The following is a 21,671-nucleotide window of genomic DNA, read 5'->3' as shown; positions in this document are numbered from 1 at the left end:
TGGGGGGTTGATTTCTCAGACTAGTCCTCCACCAGTAATACTGGTTCTATGTATAGCCTATCCTGCACTGAGAAATGGCATTAAACCCAAACAACAACTTATTATGTGTCCTTGTATTAAATGCATACTTATAAAACACAGCAAAGAGGTGTGGCATTTTCAAGATCAATTTTGGAATTTTCATGGCAGATTGTGGTAGATACAAGGTGATCATGGTAAATTTTCATGGCAGATTGTGGTAGATTCAAGATGAACGAGGTAAATTTTCATGGCAGATTGTGGTAGATAAAAGATGATTGAGGTAAATTTTCATGGCAGATTGTGGTAGATACAAGATGATCATGGTAAATTTTCATGGCAGATTGTGGTAGATACAAGATGATCGTGGTAAAATTTCATGGCAGATTGTGGTAGATACAAGATGATCGTGGTAAATTTTCATGGCAGATTGTGGAGATACAAGATGATCATGGTAAATTTTCATGGCAGATTGTTGAGATACAAGATGATCGTGTAAATTTTCATGGCAGATTGTGGAGATACAAGATCGTGGTAAATTTTCATGGCAGATTGTGGAGATACAAGATGATCGAGGTAAATTTTCATGGCAGATTGTGGAGATACAAGATGATCATGGTAAATTTTCATGGCAGATTGTGGAGATACAATATGATCGTGTAAATTTTCATGGCAGATTGTGGAGATACTAGATTGTGGTAAATTTTCATGGCAGATTGTGGAGATACAAGATGATCGAGGTAAATTTTCGTGACAGATTGTGGAGATACAAGATGATCATGGTAAACTTTCATTATGAACATCAAGTTCATCAAGAATTGTCTGACTGTATATTTTCTAAGTTCATTGTATTCTGAAGAGAGTATATAATAAGTGCCACTGACAATAGGATTATTTGTGCACAGAGATACAATCTTACCTTCGATAAGCTGAATTCTTATCTTTCCAACTTAAGATATTTTATAAAAACCATTCTTAAAAATACTTTAAATAATTTATTAACTAAATTTGGGGATTCGTGCAGAAAATATTGGAGATTATCTAATGAACATAAAAAAAATTTGAGAAGACAACGCGTTTTCCAAAAGCAGATTATGTAATGGCATTTACAAACAGACGTTGTTTTCTGCTTTTGTTTAGTCCTACAATGTCTCCCATGGTCTTCCATGTAGGACTGCTTGCTGTTAGGCCTATATTAGTCCTACAACGTAAGACACATCACCCGATAGTTTTGTAGGGGGTGAGTGATGGCACTAGAACAAAAACATATATCTTACATTGTAATTTGTAGAACTAGGCCTATATTTACCTTGAACTATTGCACCCTTCTCAGCATCATCCATTGTGGTTTCTGTGCTTTTCTTGTAAATAATTTTCTGACCCATCCATTTTGTAGTGAGATGCTTCTTTGCTTCTTCTGCGCGAAATCTACTAAACGATGTTGCCATTTTACAGAAAATTGGTTTGAATCAGCTGATTGTTGTGTCAATTGGACACGTTCTGTTTACGCTCAATCGGCTAATATCGTATTTTTTCGAGCAATGACGGAAAGGCACGTTGCTATTTTTCACACTTTCACTCGATCGGAACAGCGCTCGGACATTTCCGTCAAGTCAATCAAAAAAACTTAGCCTCGCATGTATATGGTCACTGTTGATAACTATATTGTGTTCTACTTGCGTTCTCATGGAACATTATGGCGAAGGAAGGAAATAAAGTTACAGTCGGAACAATCTCAGCAACTGCTGTGGTGAACTCTGCCAGGTATGCATCACCAAACACAACATGCATATTCCTACAAATAGTTCCGAGGTTATTGCGCAGCATTGACGGAAATGGCCGAGTGATGTATCAATTGAACAGAAAGGTTACCTTGTCTGTAGTCTGGTTCCTACTTCCAATGATCCCTGCCTTGTGCAAGTAAGCAGGGTACCAGACTAGAGAAAAAGACTTCATGCACGGTGCACAGAAACACGGAAACGCACCAAAACACCGGAACGCATCGAAAACACAAAATCGTACTTTAATTATATCGTATATACGATGGCTTTATACTGGTTGTGTATGAATAATTCATAACTTTAAAAATTTAATAGTAGTTATATAATAGAGTCAGGTGTACTATAGTTACTGAAGACAATTTAATACAAAATTAAAGCATAATTTACAGTACGATTTATTTAGGGTAATAGGGTAAAGCTACTACGTTTAATTAATAATTCGTCATTGATCTGCTTTGTCCGGACATCAAAGCACAGAAGTTAATTTAAATAATTAAAAATAAGAAGTATTGTTTGATGTTTACGGCAAAATAATTTGGTGCTTTTATTTTAAAACATCATTGTACAAGTGACGATCAAAATTATACAAATTTTCTTTTTACTCATATTGATTTGACAGGTCGTTGTAAATAATGGTACCATAGGAAGTGTATTGAAATTACTGAACTTCTTTTGCAAATCCTTTGCTTCGGAAGGTGACGAGTATCGTGCAGGAGTAGCTTTATCAAGAGATTTAAATGAAAAACAAATATTATTCTTTTTTGTAATTATTTTTACTGAAGTTATCGTTCAAACTATTTTTAAATGTCGTTATAGAATAAGCATCGTCTTCATGCTTACAAGAGATTAATATATTCCTCACAATAACATGATAACGACTTCAAGTAATAAAAAATCGAAATGTCGAGTGGACCTGTTTTAATGCAAGACAAATGCAACTTGGAAAGTTTGTGGAAATACTACACTAAAACTTAAGGACGACGCTGTTGACAAGAATGACCGAAATCTTATTTTGGACAAAATTTTCGGATTTGGAGGAATTTTGTACGCCGACGACACAATTTTTTTTAAAGAGAAATGCGGTAAATTGGAATCTTTCTGTGGAGAAGTTTCTTCAAAATTTATTGACTATTTTCAGTTAAGTATGAAATATCAATTGGTTACCAAAGTTAAAGGACACAACAAATGGGATTTGATCGACAGCGAATGGATGAACAACAATTATGAATCGGTCAACCACGTGTTAAAGCAGATTAAAGAATGGAAATCAAAGCATTTGACAGAATCTGTCTTATCTGAGTGACTTGGTGGACAGACAGTTCAAAGACTAGAGAAGTGCATTACTAGTGTTATAACTCTGTGGTCTTAAGCTAAATAACTGGAAAGAGCCAAAACCCATTTTTTTTTTATTTAAAAAGTTCAACAAATACTTTATTTTCCTAGAATATAAAGTGAACATTTAAAAAGAACTTCTATTATTGTGAATTAATTACCAATTAGTCCGAAAAAGATTATATAACCAGTCCTAATGAATAAAATTCTAATTAAATTCCTGTGGTGTTCGAAATAAGATCCAACACTGTGTTCATCTGCCTGTCGTGGCCTGTGACCTGGAGATGTGTCAATAGCCTTTTGATGAATCACAATAATATAAGCGAAGATGTCATTGTCTGACTTCACTATAATTCCAAGTAAATGTCTCTGTCCTAGAATGTTATTGAGCACGTTGTAATTCCAGTGAATAATAATATTAATGAATAATTCCACCCAAATTAATCACTGAACACAACAATACAAATCATGTTGCTTCAGATGTTATCGCAAGAATGAGCAATTTCTCAAGAAAACAACACACACGCGCGCACGCACACACACACACACATATACATATATATATATATATATATATATATATATATATATATATATATATATATATATATATATATATATATATATATATATATATATATATATATATATATATATATAACATTAATAAAAATCTGAATATTGAATCAACACTCACAGAGTTTAATAACTATGTATTATGATGTTTACAAAATAAATTAAGTTAATTTTGAACAAGATCAGGTACTTGTTAAAATGTGGGAGATAAGCACCCAGTTCCCTTGGAAATCCCCCAATGGCTTGCGTCTGATAGAGCCTCTGACAACCAAATCCAGCTCCAGGCCTTCACGAGTGGCGGAACCCGTTTAAGCTGACTGGAGAAGGGATTACAGGCGAGTTTATGGCGACTCAAAACCAGACGCTTCTGGCAGATGGGACTCGTTAACCTTGGGTAGTCGTCCATCTAGGAGAAGGTAAATTCCATTTTCAAACCTTTGCGACTATACCCTCTCATGGGAACGGCTAAGGGAGTAAACCCCAACAGACAATCAGGAGACGGAGTCCCTAAGGTGACTTGGCATTGCTTTCAGTGTCATCTCGACAACTCCTGCGACGCAGCTGGTGCCATGACGTATCGGCTTGTCCTTTCCCTTGGACCAATCAGCTGCTTGGAGAGGGTGGATCAGCTGCATGGGCAACAGTTGATTCTCCATATCACACTGCCCAGGCTTGCGCCCTAGAGAGGACACTCCACAGCGTCGACACAACACGGGAATCAACAGTTTACCGGTTATAAGTCACCACTCGATTGGCGTAGAGCAAGACGCCAGGGGAAGCTTCTGACGGTGGGAGAGACCAACAGGTTTCACTGGACAGCTACCGCACGCCTCAAAGTGTACAGGCTCCAGCCAATAAGGTGCCATCCCGCCACAGTTCGCCTGCCTTGCTGGGTACGTAAGGCTTAAGGTACGTGAGTACCTGACAAGCGCACTGCAACTACTGTACCAAGAAATAACAAAAGAAAACCAACAAGGAAACCTCCAATCCTCAAGCTAGGTACATGTAATGTCCGGACCATGCTGACTGGGATTTCAGATGATCTCCAGATAATCAGTGATGTTCGAAAGACTTCAGTCATGAATGACGAACTTGCAAAACTCCATGTCGACATCGCCTCGCTACAGGAGACACGATTACCAGATTCCGGGTCACTCAGAGAAAAGAACTACACGTTCTTCTGGCAAGGAAAGAGCGCCGACGAAACCAGTGACTTTGGTGTTGAATTCGCTTTCAGGAACACTCTGCTGGGGTCGATAGAATCCTGCCAAAAAGGAAATGGAAGACTGCTATTCCTTATCCTCCGCTCCACAACCGGGCCTGTCAACCTGATCAGTGTTAACGCTTTCAGACTAAGCGCCTCCACAGATACCAAGGATGAGTTCTACGATGAGCTAAATTCGCTCATCATGAAAATTCCCAAGGAAGAGAACTTGATTTTGCTGGGCGACTTCAATGTTAGGGTGTGTGCAGACTATGACCCTTGGCCTTCCTGTCTTGGCAAGTTTGGCGTTGGGTAGATGAATGAAAACGGGCAGCGCCTTCTAGAGATATGCGCGTACCACGATCTCAGCATCACCAATTCATTCTTTCAGACAAAGCCACAGCATAAAGTGTATTGGAGGTATCCCCGGTCTAAACACTGGCACCAGCTGGACTTGATCATTACAAGACGGTCAGCCATGAAGGGTGTGCTTCTTACCCGTACCTTCCACAGCGCTGACTGCGACACCGACCGCTCCCTGATGTGCTGAAAAAATTAAGCTTTAACCGAAGAAGATCCATTGCTCTAGGCAAGAGGGTAAACCACGCATTAATGTGAGCAAAACATCATATCCAGACAAGGGTGAGTAATTCACCTATGCTCAGTCCAAGACGTTTGATTCAGAACCTCCCAACGGCAATGCCAAAGAAAGATGGGATGACATCAGAGAGACTGTGTACAGCACAGCCACACTGATCTTTGGTAAGAAGCAATCAAAGAACAATGAATAGTTTGAGGCTAGCTCCGTCACACTCATGCCAGCCATAGAAGAGCGTAACGGTGCTCACCTGCAATACAAGCGATCCCCTGCCAGAAGACACTACAGGCATACAGGTCTACCAGAAGCAAAGTACAGAGATTAGCAAGGCAGTATGCCAATGAATACTGGCTTCAGCTCTGTCAGAGTATCCAGTCAGCAGCAGATATCGGAAACATCAGAGGCATGTATGCTGGCATAAAGAAAGCAATGGGTCCCACGAAGAAAGTGACAGCAACGCTGAAGTCTGCCGCATGCGATACCATCCACAGCAAGGGCAATCATACGGAACGTTGTGTGGAATACTACTCTGAACTGCACTCCGGAGAGAACCACGTGACCAGTGATACCCTCAATGCCATTGAAAACCTCCCTCTCATGGCCGAACTGGAGGAGAAACCTACTGTAGCCTAACTAAAGAAGGCCTTAGAGAAACTGTCATTAGGTAAAGCCCTAGGGAAGGATGGCATCTCAGCAGAAGTCATCAAGTGCGGATGTAGCGTGCTGCTCACACACCTGCATGACCTCCTCTGCCAGTGCTGGGATGAGGGTGCAGTGCCTCAGGACATGAGAGACGCTAACATCGTAACCCTGTACAAGAACAAGGGCGATAGAAGCGAATGCAAAACTACAGGGGCATATCCCTTCTCAGCATCGTGGGTAAAGTTTTCGCAAGCGTCATCCTGAACAGACTTCAGACGCTTGCTGACAGAGTGTATCCAGAGTCGCAGTGCGGGTTCTGCGCAGAGAGGTCCACAATCGATATGATCTTCTCCGTCAGGCAGCTGCAGGAGAAATGCAGAGAACAACACAGACCCCTCTTCCTGGCCTTTATAGACCTCAACAAGGAATTTGATCTGGTCAGCAGAGACGGACTCTTCACAATCCTGGCGAAAAATGGATGCCCTCCAAAGCTGCTAAGCATGATCTAGTCCTTCCACTATGACATGAAAGACACAGTGCGGTACGATGGCTCAACATCCGACCTCTTTGACATCCGCAATGGAGTGAAACAGGGCTGCGTCCTTGCCCCCACGTTCTTCGGCATCTTCTTCGCAGTCCTGTTCAAGCACGCCTTTGAAACGTCCACAGAAAGAATCTACCTGCACACGCGATCAGACGGAAGACTGTTCAACCTGGCACGACTGAAGGCAAAGAGCAAAGAGCATGAAGTAACCATCAGGAACATGCTCATCGCAGACGATGCTGCTCTATCAACTCACACAGAAGCTGAGCTACAGCGCCTGATGGACCGCTTTGCTAAAGTATGCAATGAGTTTGGGTTGATCATCAGCCTAAAGAAAACAAACGTGATGGTTCAGGATGCGGACCCCCCAAGCATCGTCATCAACAACTATGAACTTGAAATGGTCAGTCAGTTCATGTATCTCGGCTCTACCATCACCAACAACCTCTCGCTCGATGCTGAGCTCAACAAGCGGATCGAAAAGGCATCAACAACTCTCTCCAGGTTGCCGCAGAGAGTGTGGAACAACAACATGCTGACCCTGAACACTAAGATATCCCTGTACCGTGCCTGCGTGCTAAGCATTCTCCTGTACGCCACTGAATCCTTGACTCTGTACGCCTTGCAAGAGAAAAGACTGAGCGCCTTTCACATGCGATGCCTCCTACGCATACCCGGGATCACCTGGAACGATCGAGTAACAAATAACGAGGTATTTGAACGTGCCAAGATTCCCAGTATGGTCACGCTCCTCCGCCAACGTCGCATCAGATGCCTGGGCCATGTACGTCGGATGGATGACAGACGGATCCCCAAAGACATTCTTTATTCGAAACTGGCTTCTGGCAAAAAGTCAATCAAACGGACACATCGCCGCTTCAAGGATGTTTGCAAGCACGACATGAAAGCCCTTGACATCGATGTCAACACTTGGGAAGAGCTCGATCTAGACAGGTGCAGCTGGCGACATGCTCTGATCACTGGTCTGAAAACCAACGAGGACAAGCTACGCTTTCTAGCTGATGAAAAACGATCGCAGAGGAACAAGAAGCAGCTCCGACCAACACCATACGCAATCTTCAAGTGCAGAAAGTGAGCAAGGACTGCCACTCCCGTGTTGGACTACATAGCCACAGCAGACGCTGCACAACCACCAACCGGGACATCTCTCATGGGATCACTTCCATCGTCTCTCGAGACTAACGGATGCCAACATAAAGCCTAGCTAGTTACTAGTTTTGCGCTGTTCATAGTCGGTTTATTACATTTATCTTAATCAATCCTTGACAAACGTGATCCAGTGCACTTGACAGGGCTGTTGTTCGCAATATGATTTGTATTCTTTATATATATATATATATATATATATATATATCCTATACTCTTCCCACAATAGCATAAATAATAGTCATCGATTTTTTTCACTGCACTCAACGTTTAAAAAAAATGGTTAACGAAAAGCTGTCATTATGCTTGACAGTCATCTGAAATTAGAAAAAAATCCATTGTTATTAATCATAATATAATAATGAACTTAATAAATGATTATTAGTATTATTTTTTTATTAATAGCTTAAGCATTAAACTAATGAATGCATTGTAATACACGCTATTAATAATACAATTATTTACATTCAAAACTGTCGCCAAAATGCGTAATTTCCAGCTTCTTTGCTCTCCAGTTCTTGCCTACAAAATTCACTGTTTGCATCACTTGTTGGCAGTAACGAAAGTACATGTTACTCTATTATAAAACTAATATTGAATTATTTATGAATTATATATACACAATCAATGATACAGTATATGAAGTGCGTTCCGGTGTTTTCAATGCGTTCCGGTGTTTCGGTACGTTTCGGTTTTTTTTAGTGCACACCTGAATCCAAATTATCGTCCCAACGTAGTTACCGCCACTTTCAGTTTTGCGGGAAAAGTTCTCTGTGCTGAAGTACCAGTTTGAAATCCTCTTGTAAGAGACCATTCATCATAATTATTATATTTGGTCGTAAATCTCTTTTCGAATCATATTTAGATATATTGTACTGTGATATTATTTACTGAAGGGGACATGTGTTTCCGTGTTATAGTACTGATATGCACGCAGCGTTATTATCGTAAACAGTAGTCTCTGAACCTATTTAAAAAAAAATGAAGTGACGGATTTTACAAGTAAACGAATCTGTTTTTAATTGGGATGCATCCAACAATAATAAAAAAAGAACTGATTTTGTTGTGCTGCTTGGCGTGATTTTTCTGGATATGACGAGTGGATGGATTGCTGCAATTCCCAAAATTCTTTTTTTCCTTCAATTTGGGGAAAAATATGACCCCATTTGCATGAAAATGAATCGAGTATATAACGCTTGAAAGTTAGATCAATAGTGTAGCTTCAGTTTTAATTAGAACAAATAATGAAAGCTGTTGTAAGTTGCATTTATCGACCTTGTTTCCTGCCTCACTGATTTTCATGAAACACAACTGTTGGTAGTTTGAATTTATTTTTGTTAACATTTAATTAATTATTAAGGATGGCGTTTGGCAGAGAATTTGAATTGTGTGAAAGTGACCAGAATTATAATTCATAGCATTTTGTTTTCATTTAAATGTATTATATTGAAAAGAGCACTTGTAATGGACAAAATTCATACAAGTATAATCTTGCAGTGACGCCATTTCACTGAAATAAATTGAATGCATAAATTTCCTTAGAAGAACCAATCACACTACTTTACTTATTTGAATGAAAATCATACATATGAAATAGCCTCTCAGAAGTTTTCTTAAGAAATTGAGTTTCACACAATAATAAGTGGAAAATATCAGTGACTGACAATGTTCAAAATATTTGAGGGATAACTTGGCCTATAAGGATATCTTGTACAAAAAAATTCCATACCTTTTTGTCAACAGACTTTGCAGTTAACATCAAAATGGCATCTGTATGTAGTGAAAATGAAATGCCACAGAAACTTATGAATAATCCTATTAGTGGCATGGAGAAAGCTATTTTGTATCAAACTTGGAGGAATTGGACATAACCTGTTTTTCTGCACATACTGCTTACAAATAAAATTCTGGTCAGTCCTAAACAACTTGGATATTCTGAAAAATGTTAGGAAGGACTGTATCGGCCATAAGCAACAGTTTATGATGAAGATAATAACACAGTTCTCCATTTATGTTCCAATAATAATAATGACACAATTTTTAGTCACATACATTATGATGATATCCAAAATGAAGTGTTGGGAATATTTTAGTATTCCCTACTCATGTGCGTATCTAACAGGGCTTGAAATTAGCGTTAGTCCTCTAGCCTGAGGCTAGCAGATTTCCTGTCGGACTAGTAACTTTCATAATTTTAATAGTCCGATGGGCTAGTAAGATTTGGTTATCAGTAGTCAGCGCTTATGCGATTCCCTAATAAAGACTTGACTTAGCAGATGTTTTGTAGAATCAAAGCAGTGGCCATTGTAAACACAGTCATAAAATATTAGCATGAGGAGATGAAGTCAACTTCTGCCTCAGAAAGGTGCGTTTCTATAACAAGAATCCATCTGATTTTGTGCATTTCACTTAACAGCGCAAATTATGGTCCCATCATTAACAACGGAAGTTTGGTAATTGATCCTAATTAATCTGATAACGAATTGAATGAAAAAATGACGTATTACACTTTATTCACTCGACCACAGTAACAAACTACAAAGCGGTATACCACACAAAAGAACACAGCAAAAACTATTCAAACATACTGGTTTGCACGTTTTTTTGTTAAAGGTTCTTTTTTCTTGCTCGCTACCCAAACGCTCCAACAGTCACAAACAGGAAACTACATATTTTTCATTTCCATCGAAATAATTATAAGAATTAGATCAATTTATAACGATTACGTTATTGACACATCCGTTCCATACAATTAGTTTTTCTATGATGATAAGAATAGTTTTTATGTTTTTCCCTTATAAGAATGAACAAATAATTGAATACACGTCGATATATCTAAGCAGAATGCTGTACATTTGTTGTGAATTAAAATCTCTGAGCATGGGCATCAAAGATTTGAAAATTTTCCGCCTTATTATTAATTTCAACAATACATAGAGGTTCCATTAATTAGGAACAATTACCAAACTTACGACATGATATCGTAATTGGAGCTGTTAAATACAATGCGCCAAGTGTCAGATGGCTTCGTTTGATGGGAACACACCTTTTCCAAGCTGAAACTAACACTATCGTCAGGTGCTAATATTTTATAACATTGTTTTCAATAGCCACTGCTTTGATCATTCAGAACATCTGCTGAAGTTAATTCTTTGTTAGGGAGAGGCCATTTAATTGTGGGAGGGGGCAAAGACACGTGTTTTGAAACGTGTTTCTTGCTCTGACTTTCTTATATAAAGGACACTGTGCCATTCCTTTTTTTTGCTTTAAATAATTCTCGTCAGCTATGCTATAAAATCTCGTATTTCCTAACAAGGCACAATTCTCTCCTTATAAGACAGGCCAAATGTGGCATTTGATAGGTGTTCAGCCTCTGGAAAATGAAAGCAAAAGTTGAATGAGAATGATGAATAATTCTTATTGGGAAAAGCATAATGGAAAATTTCAGAAGAAATGGACAAAAGACAGGGAATGGCTGAATTCTGACGAGGAAAGGAACGTTATGTGGTGTAACTGGTGTACGCAATTCGCAAAAACATCCAGTTTTGTTGCGGGTTGTTTGAACTTTACAATTGAATCAGTAAACGTACATGAAAGCTGTGTGACATTGTTTTGTGAAAAGGACTAGTAAAGATTTGGCAGGACTAGTAAATTTCTCAATATACTAGTCCTTCTGGCTACAAAGAAATTTGTGATAAATTCGAGCCCTGATCTAATCTATGTCTATCTTTCAATCTTTTTCTCTTAGTTTTCAAAACTTTATATTTTATATTGAATTTTGAGTTTATATCTCTAACCACTTTCTTCGTATCCAGATAATGGGTTCAAGGTAAAATGTACAAAATGCAAGACTTTGGTATAATATTTCTCCTTTATGTAGAGCACATGCCACATTAAGCTGCCTCCTTGTATTTGGTATTTTAAAGCATCCCATGTCTTTGCAAATGACTTCAGTCTACAACAATACGAACTAATTTATCCAGTGTTAAAAGTGTCATTCACAAAACATACATAACTATTAAACAAATACAAAGTCACTAAATCACAACTAATATGCATAAAACTAATTGTACAAATAAGTGTCAAGTCTCTCCACATAAGTGGCCTATTTGACACACCATAGAATCCACAAGTACATGTCATATATATATATATATATGTGTGTGTGTGTGTGTGTGTGATTTTTTATTTTTTATTTTATTTTATTTTTTTATTTTTTTACCATGGGTGGAAATTGTACTAGGGTCAGCAGTGAGAAACAGGAATGGTCGGCCAACTGAAAACTTTTTCACCCTAGTGACTGTCATAACAGTCAACAGAATGAAGTATGCAAGTGCTGATATATTTTACCTGATGCATTTATAATTTTGCTAACTTTTTTCTTTTTCTTAATTTGAATCTGACTTGTTTTGCAGGAAGTGCCTTTTCACATGCTGGCCGAAATGCATATATCAACTACTATCATTGTCAAGCAAATTCAGTGTCTATCCCATATATGCATACATTTATGATAATAATGGGAAGTAATTTTTATTTGCTTCAGCTGAGTTATACAGTTTATCCACAAGGGATGCAAGATTGAGAGTCAAACTTGCCCAGGTATCAGAACTGAGGGTCAGATCGAGTGAAAAACACTTAGTATAACAAACAAACAAAATTGGAGGTCACTGATGCACAGATGAGGGTAAAGAGAAACTATTAAGAGCAAAGGACTGATGATATTTCGAGAACATCATGCAGTGAAAGGAGAGAGGAAAAGAGCTATAAAGTAAACAAGCAAACATGTCATTTTCTGGGAATGTTTCAGTATTCTCTTAGATATGATGTTTGACTAAAATTCTACTTTCAATATGGAAGTTTCATAGCCATCGGGTTACAGTTATACGTTTAATGACTGTCAGTCAAGAGGCCAGATTGACTGGAAGAACAATATGCAGCCCCTATTTTATTTCTGTTGGCATTATATTTCAGACCTTGTGTTTTGAGGAGTGCAATCACTCTTGCGTGCCATTGCCCTTCTTAAATTGCTTCTACGAGAGCAATCCATCAGTCTTCCCAATATTATTGTTCAAGACAAAGATTTCCATACATTTTCTGAACAAATTTCTCCGTTTTTTGTTTACATAATTTGCCGTATTGAACTCTAATTGAAAGTCATGCTTCAGCGCTTTAATTATTTTTTTCTCTCTATTATTTCAGTTGACAAGTATCAACAGATTGCTAAAAGATGGATATGAAGCGAAGCTTCGGAAAAGGTGTTGCAGGAAATAGAAGTGGACCACCAAACAAGAAGGCCAGGTGTTGTACATGTCATTCAAATACTGTGAATTCACTATATTTCACAGGGTACCAGTTTTAAAGGAATGTATAGTTTGCTGTAAATCATAATTGATTTATCCCAGAATCAAGTGCCTGTTGTACCGGGTCAGGTTTCATCTATGCAGAGTTTTGTCTAGTCTGTCAGTGGATTAAAGACATAACGATTATAATACTTGCCATTTTTGAGGAAATGAATAAAATTTCCTATCGATTTCATGCAGGTATAAATCAATATAACATAGTTCAAATTTGCTTGGCCAGCTGGTAAGCTCTCTTACATTGGTGGCAGATTCCAATTTTTTTTATATGTAATTGCTCTGAACCCACACTCCATCCTAAATGTCCAAATGTGAAAAATGGGGTTGGAATATTTGGAGGAAACTCGGATTAGAAAATTTCAAATCTCTGAGCTGAACTTTGGTGCAAAGTATTACACAGTGACATGTAGCTTGAAGCATTGGTTTCAGATTTGAATAGAACGCAGGAGAAATGGGAAATTGTCGTCCCTTTTATTATATATTAAGAAACGATAAGAGCCCATGTATCAATACAGGTTTTAGGACTGGTTTATTGAACTGCAAGAAGACAAGTTGATTTTACAGAAAATTAAGTCCTTGTTTATACAACAATTTATAATTTTGAAGGTCTTTTGTCAAAATTTAAATCAACCCTTTTGTAAATGTCTTTAAATGATTGAATTTTGAACCAAATTGTCTTAAGGAGCTTAGGTTGGTTGAAAAATCTTGTTTGAGATTTGCCAGCACATGACAGGGTTTACAATGTCCTACTTATGATTTCAAGTGAACAGCATGATCAGTCTCATTCAGTCAGATCTCTAGTGTTGCTTTGTGAAATCTGACATACAAGGGTATGGTAGAAAAAAAATGCCAACAATTGTATTTCCAGCAGCTTTTATTTTCTGACTGAAATTTTGTCAGACTCCTGCATGCCCCTACTTTCCCTCAAATGGCCCTTCTGTCTCTACTTTTTTTTTTTTAATTTTAAGTTGAAAATTGATTATGGTCTTAGTGAAATGACTTCAGATGTGTGTTTAAGACGGTAGAGGCAACCTGACATGTAGAGATGGTGTTAAGAGCATGATTTTGTTCAAATTATAATGGTATGTGTTTTCATTAATTTTATTTTTCATTAGAAAATATTCATACTTTCCCTTATTTTCTTTCTCTGCTTGCCCTTCATTTTCCCGTTTCACAAAGGTTGCTGGTAAGACTGAAAACTGAGTTTTCCTTGTAATGCCACAATTAGACTTTACCAAAATTTTGGAACAGTGATTTGAGTGATTTTCCAGTCAACATACCGCCTGCATTAGTGTATGTGTGTGACATTGAATGATATCCTGCATCAGTGTATGTGTGTGATGTTGAATGATATTCTGCCTCATTGTCTGTATGTGATGGGTAAAGCATCAGTGTCTGTCTGTGATGTTGAATGATATCCTGCATTAGTGTCTGTGACATTGAATGATATTCTGCATCAGTGTCTGTGTGTGATATTGAATGATATTATCCATCAGTATCTGTTTGTGACTTTGAATGATATCCTGCATCAGTATCTGTGTGTGATATTGAATGATATTCTGCCTCATTGTTTGTATGTGACTTTGAATGATATCCTGCATCAGGATCTGTGTGTGACTTTGAATGATATTCTGCCTCATTGTTTGTATGTGACATTGAATGATATCCTGCATCAGTATCTGTGTGTAACTTTGAATGATATCCTGCATCAATATCTGTGTGTGACATTGAATGATATCCAGCATCAGTATCTGTGTGACTTTGAATGTTATCCTGCATTAGTGTCTATGTGTGACTTTGAATGATATCCTGCATTAGTGTCTGTGTGTGATATTGAATGATATTCTGCATCAGTGTATGTGTGTGATGTTGAATGATATTCTGCCTCGTTGTCTGTATGTGATGGGTAATGCATCAGTGTCTGTGATATTGAATGATATCCTGCATTAGTGTCTGTGTGTGACTTTGAATGATATCCTGCATCAGTATCTGTGACATTTAATGATATCCTGCATCAGTGTCTGTGTGTGATATTGAATGATATTATCCATCAGTGTCTGTGTGCTGTTGAATGATATGTGTGTGACATGTATTGATATCATACATCAGTATCTGTAATACTGAATGATATCATGCATCAATGTCAGTGTGTGATGTTGGATGATATCCTTTGATTCATACAATAGAATTTTGACATAAATTGCAGAAAGCTTGTCCTGAGAAATCTGGAGATGGTGAGATATATCTTTGTCACCCTATTGTTCAAAGATTGACCAAAGCATCTGCAATCACTTATAGTGTAACCAGTGAAACATTCTACCAAACCTTCATATAGTAGAGATCATATGAAGCCATGTGAGAAGATTGGCTGACAAAACTATCAAATGTTGTATATAGAATATTGCCTTTTTTTAAATAAAAGTAATACAAATTGTTGATATTTTTTCCTGGCAATGTTTACAAAATATGTTGTTCTTTGGGCAGAAAGATAAAAATTTCGTTCTGGTTAATTGCAAGCAAAATATTGATATGGTGTTTAATTTTTGTAAATAAATTTTATTTCTGTTAAATGGGGATAAGTGTGCACGTTCAAATCTCAGACATCCTTAAGAAAACATCAGATTTGCTAAGACTACAGGATACATACTGATATAAATTATTGTAAACTGTAAAGTTTATTAAATTAATAAGTATATTTTTGTTCATAGGATACAAGATGAGGAAGAAGATCCCTCTGCCTTTGAGGAAGAGCTGGCTCTTATGGATGAGGTGGAGAATGAGTTGGCAGGAGACGATGTGGAAATATTGGGTGAGAGTCCTTGTGACAAGATCAGATCCTAATTATACAAGCTATTTTTATATCAGTTTTCATATTGGGATTTTATATTGTATGATGAGACTTTAATAATTACAGTATAACCCTTTTCCTTGTACCTGATGTGGCTATCATGTATTGCTGGGTGCTTGTATTTTCAGTGTTTTAAGTGTTTTCTGATAGGAAGAAGGGAGCTGTATTCTCATGTTTTTGGTAGACCAACGTTGATTCCAGAAGTGATCATTGGCACTTCCCAGTTTAAGGAGGGTCCCCGAGTGGTCTAAAGTGCTTTCCGTTACTGATCACTGCCATCTCACCTCTGTCTGCGTGGGTTTGAGTCTCGGGCTCGGCAAATGTGGATATGTGAGAAAGCTTGCCGGTAGCTTCTCGTGGGTCGGTGGTTCTTTCTGGGGTTTTCCTGGTTCTTCCTCCACCATTAATACTGGCTGCCATGTATAGCCTATCTTGTGCTGAAAAATGGCGTTAAACCCTATATCAACAACAACAATCAGTTTAAAGAAGTTGCCAGTTGTGTTATGGTTGCTATGGATAACACATCAGTCATGGCAAACCTATAACATTAAGGAGGCACTCACGCTCTTACTCTCTGCTTGGAAGTCTTGAACCTCCTCAGATCCACAACATTGGATGGGGTCAGGCAAGAGAAACATACTAGTGGAGAGTATGTCCACACAGGAAATGTCAGCCCCCACTCACAAAGTTCTCTTTACCAGTCAGAGATGAGAAACTTTCTCACTTGAGGTGGAGGTCAGATGTAGACTTGTTTGCAAGGAGGTTGAAGAACAAACACCCACATTATGTCTGTCCATTTCCAGGCCAGAATGCATGGGTTATGGACACGTTCAGGCTAAGTGTGATCGACTGTACCAACCCTCCTTTCAGAATCATTCCTCAAGTTCTTCACCGAGTCAGGATTTGCTTAGCAAGGGTATTCCTGACAGGCCCCCCACCCCTGAGGCTGCAGTCAATTTGTCACAACCTTCTACTTGACAACCCCTGGGGTTTAACACTGGAGAGATCAACTGTTGTAGCACAGAAAGACTCTACTGCACCAAGTCATTAGATTCTTCCCTTTCAGTCCTGGCTCTTTTTGGATGTTCTATCTGCCAAGGTCAGTTTTTGAGAGATTCTATGGATTACATCAGTCAAGTTCGAAATTTAAATCGACCTCCAAGGTTTACAATACCAGGTGGAAGTTATTCTCTAATTAATACAGTTGGCAACACATGGATCTGATCTGCCCCATGTGACAACAGTTATGGATTTCTTATTTTTCTTTTAAAAGAAAAGATGGCTTTTCTTAATCTTTTGAGGGCTGTAGGGAAGCCCTCTCCAGTACCCTCAAGTTCCCTGTGGGCTCCATCAAAGGTTTGGACCATCATCTATTAGAACTGAACCGATACTTTGAGCTTCAAAAACCAGCTTGTTTAATGCTATGGTGGAACCTTTCCTGTGTTCTTTGGTTTTCAAACAATTTTATGAACCCTTGAGTGAGGCTTCGAGAACCTTTCTTTAAAGACAGTGTAACAATACAAACTAAATGAACACAAAGTTACTAAGACATATCTGCATGCAACCATAGGAACAAGGAAGTTATTTTGTAATTTTATATGACAAAATTCAGAACATAAAAATAAAGAATAAAAGTAGTATGGATAAAGATCTTCACAAATTCTAAACAAACTTTTAATATGTTCTGTAAATGTTGTATTTCAAGAATTGGGGAATATTATCTGCAGTGCCTTGTGCAGCTTTCCGTCACGGTGAGCACAAAACTAGTGTGATTCATTTGATGCTGCTTCATGTTGAAGGGAAGGCAGCTCCAATAAATCATGAATGCTCAGACAGGAATGAAGAATGGTATTGTCCTCAAATTAATGGTGAATCATAAAAATATGTATAATTATTACTTATTGTTTACAGTCAACTGATAAGAATTCTTACTGATTGACAGTTAATGAAACATATCACTCAGCACACAAGTGAATCATTAAAGCAAGCACATGCAATAAATTAATTCAGGCTAGAAACAAAATAAATATTTCTGTCAGACCTGTAGATATGTCAAAACAGATTTGTATGAATAAATATTTAAAGAGTTTGGAAAAGTGGTTTATCTTCCTAAAGAAAAATCAGTGCTAGTGACAAATACATGAAGAGGTAACTGAGCATTCTGAGCAGGTACAGAAAACAATAGAACACATTTTTGACTGAATTCTTTCAGTTTTATTTCCAGGCAATGAAATACTTAGTTGTAAGTTCTTCAAGTGCTTATTGTAGTTGGATGCGTGAGTTGGACATCAGCAGAGTGACTGAGTGGTCAGAGGTGCTTTCCTTTACAGATCACTCGCACATCTCGCCTCTGCCTGCAAAAGTTCAAATCTTTGCTTGACCAACATGGGTATGTGGGAAAACTTTCCAGTAGCTTCACATGTTCTCCCGTGGGATACACTGGCCACCATGTATAGCCTTTCATGTACCAAAGAATGGCATTGAACCACACAAAACCAAACCAAACATTGAACAAGCAGGGTCTCATTTTTCATGTTAGAGTCATATAAATGAAGGGATGTTAGTACTCCTGTGCACACAAATCCTTGACATTTGTTCAAACTGTCCTGCTATGACCAGACTTGACTATCCTCCATGGCCTGATAATAATATGTACTGCATTACACACATCATAGCGCTCACCCTTCCTGAAACTCCTGCCTTGGACTGACTACCACCACTGGAGTTTGCATGGTAAAAAGATTTGTTGTATTGCAGAAAATTAGTTTTATTAGTTGGTGATATCAGTAGAGAAATTAGTTATATACATTTAACACATGTAGATTAATTATAAATAGTCTTCTTTTGTTTTCTAAAATCAGCAAGGAAAAAGGAGCAAAATTCATTCTTTGATTCAGTGATAACTATGATTCAGTTTCCCTTTGCCAGCCCAGCTTTCTGGACAAGAATGGACTACCTTCTGTAGCCTTTAAACCAATTGAACTCTCTAGTCTCTCCATTCTAGGGATGAATAAAGATTATTAATTGAACTCTCTAGTCTGTCCATTCTAGGGATGAAAAAGATTATTAATTGAACTCTCTAGTCTCTCCATTCTAGGGATGAAAAAAGATTGTTAATTGAACTCTCTAGTCTCTCCATTCTAGGGATGAAAAAAGATTATCAATTCAGCTCTATAGTCTCTCCATTCTAGGGATGAATAAAAATTATCAGTTGAACTCTCTAATCTGTCCATTCTAGGGATGAAAAACGATTATCAATTCAGCTCTCTAGTCTCTCCATTCTAGGGATGAATAAAGATTATCAGTTGAACTCTCTAGTCTCTCCATTCTAGGGATGAAAAAAGATTATTACAGTGGAACCTGTCTTGAAAGACCACCCCTTCTGCCAAAACATAATGGTCTCTCATGACAGGTGGTCTCTCATAACAGGTTATAACACTATATAATCTCTAAATCTGTACATGGAGAACCTGGTCTCTCAAGACAGGCGGTCTCTTATAACAGTAGTCTCTCAAGACAGGTTTTACTGTAATTGAACTCTCTAGTTACTCCATTCTAGGGATGAAAAAAGATTATCAGTTGAACTCTCTAGTCTCTCCATTCTAGGGATGAATAAAGATTATCAGTTGAACTCTCTAGTCTCTCCATTCTAGGGATGAAAAAAGATTATTAATTGAACTCTCTAGTTACTTCATTCTAGGGATGAAAAAAGATTATTAATTGAACTCTCTAGTCTCTCCATTCTAGGGATGAAAAAAGATTATTAATTGAACTCTCTAGTCTCTCCATTCTAGGGATGAAAAAAGATTATTAATTGAACTCTCTAGTCTCTCCATTCTACAGATGAAAAAAGATTATTAATTGAACTCTAGTCTCTCCATTCTAGGGATGAAAAAAGATTATCAATTCAGCTCTCTAATCTCCATTCTAGGGATGAAAAAAGATTATCAGTTGAACTCTCTAGTCTCTCCATTCTAGGGATGAATAAAGATTATCAATTCAACTCTCTGTCTCCATTCTAGGGATCAAAAAAGATTATCAGTTGAACTCTCTAGTCTCTCCATTCTAGGGATGAAAAAAGATTATTAATTGAACTCTAGTCTCTCCATTCTAGGGATGAAAAAAGATTGTTAATTGAACTCTCTAGTCTCTCCATTCTAGGGATGAAAAAAGATTATCAATTCAGCTCTCTAGTCTCTCCATTCTAGGGATGAAAAAAGATTATCAATTGAACTTTCTAGTCTCTCCATTCTAGGGATGAAAAAAGATTATCAATTCAGCTCTCTAGTCTCTCCATTCTAGGGATGAAAAAAGGTTATCAATTCAGCTCTCTGTCTCTCCATTGTAGGGATGAAAAAAGATTATCAGTTCAGCTCTCTGTCTCTCCATTGTAGGGATGAAAAAAGATTATCAATTGAACTATCTAGTCTCTCCATTCTAGGGATGAAAAAAGATTATCAATTCAACTCTCGGTCTCTCCATTCTAGGGATGAAAAAAGATTATCAATTCAGCTCTGTCTCTCCATTCTAGGGTTGAAAAAAGATTATCAATTCAGATCTCTAGTCTCCATTCTAGGGATGAAAAAAGATTATCAGTTCAACTCTCTCTCTCTCCATTCTAGGGATGAATAAAGATTATTAATTGAACTCTGTCTCTCCATTCTAGGGATGAAAAAAGATTATCAATTGAATTATCTAGTCTCTCCATTCTAGGGATGAAAAAAGATTATTAATTGAACTCTCTAGTCTCCATTCTAGGGATGAAAAAAGATTATCACTTGAACTATCTAGTCTCTCCATTCTAGGGATGAAAAAAGATTATCAATTCAACTCAATGTCTCTCCATTCTAGGGAGGAAAAAAGATTATCAATTCAGCTCTCTGTCTCTCCATTCTAGGGATGAAAAAAGATTATCAATTCAGCTCTCTGTCTCTCCATTCTAGGGATGAAAAAAGATAAATTCAGCTCTCTGTCTGTCCATTGTAGGGATGAAAAAAGATTATCAATTCAACTCTCTAGTCTCTCCATTCTAGGGATGAATAAAGATTATTAATTGAACTCTAGTCTCTCCATTCTAGGGATGAAAAAAGATTATCAATTCAACTCTCTAGTCTCTCCATTCTAGGGATGAAAAAAGATTATTAATGGAACTCTCTAGTCTCCATTCTAGGGATGAAAAAAGATTAATTGAACTCTCTAGTCTCTCCATTCTAGGGATCAAAAAAGATTATTAATTGAACTCTCTAGTCTCTCCATTCTAGGGATAAAAAAAGATTATTAATTGAACTATCTAGTCTCTCCATTCTAGGGATGAATAAAGATTAGTTTGCCTCATTAGAGCCTTATATTTCTGTTCAGCACAAGGGAAAAGAAATGATAAAAAATGTCCCTTTCTCATTTTCAAAGGTACTTCTGTTATTTTAGCAGCAGACACTAGCTCATGGTAGATTTTCTATCAAAAGAGCCAGTGAATATCTCACTTGGAAAGATCTTCACAGGAGTTAAAGCCCACATGGTTATGATTGTTGTTCCATCATGGGCCTTTCTTAATAATTCTTTAGATGACATCATGAAAGCTGCCTTCTGGCTGTCTAACTCATTTTC

At 37.6% G+C, this 21,671-nt stretch overlaps 3 protein-coding genes across 5 annotated transcripts in view; 2 read left to right on the top strand and 1 right to left on the bottom strand.

Moving 5' to 3' along the window:
* The window catches only part of LOC149785025 (uncharacterized), a 33,218-nt gene extending 31,328 nt beyond the window's left edge, over positions 1 to 1,890 (bottom strand). Inside the window, exon 1 of the mRNA XM_089978727.1 lies at positions 1,328 to 1,890. Within this exon, the coding sequence (XP_089834853.1) occupies positions 1,328 to 1,466 (139 nt within the window). The 5' untranslated portion in view covers positions 1,467 to 1,890. The remainder of the gene's footprint in view (positions 1 to 1,327) is intronic.
* A 2,896-nt stretch (positions 1,891 to 4,786) lies between these two features.
* Positions 4,787 to 5,227, top strand: LOC149785024 (protein CFDP2-like). Its single transcript, XM_089931270.1, has one exon. The coding sequence runs from the start codon at positions 4,787 to 4,789 to the stop codon at positions 5,225 to 5,227; it is 441 nt and encodes a 146-aa protein (XP_089787396.1).
* A 3,371-nt stretch (positions 5,228 to 8,598) lies between these two features.
* Positions 8,599 to 21,671, top strand: part of LOC149785023 (DNA polymerase delta catalytic subunit-like) — a 113,951-nt gene continuing 100,878 nt past the window's right edge. For 2 of the 3 annotated variants that reach the window (XM_089978724.1, XM_089978726.1), the window contains exons 1-3: positions 8,599 to 8,664; positions 13,062 to 13,160; positions 15,928 to 16,028. In XM_089978724.1, coding sequence (XP_089834850.1) covers positions 13,090 to 13,160; positions 15,928 to 16,028 — 172 coding nt within the window. In that variant the 5' untranslated portion in view covers positions 8,599 to 8,664; positions 13,062 to 13,089. Of the gene's footprint in view, positions 8,665 to 12,405; positions 12,631 to 13,061; positions 13,161 to 15,927; positions 16,029 to 21,671 lie in introns of all 3 variants that reach the window. The other variant, XM_089978725.1, reaches the window with a different exon arrangement.

This window comes from Sinohyriopsis cumingii, chromosome 13 (genome assembly GCF_028554795.1).
Source record: "Sinohyriopsis cumingii isolate HCF-2022 chromosome 13, ASM2855479v2, whole genome shotgun sequence".
Classification (NCBI taxonomy): Eukaryota; Metazoa; Mollusca; class Bivalvia; order Unionida; family Unionidae; genus Sinohyriopsis; species Sinohyriopsis cumingii.
Note: the sequence above shows the minus strand (reverse complement) of the source record. Positions and strands in the feature narration are given on the sequence as shown.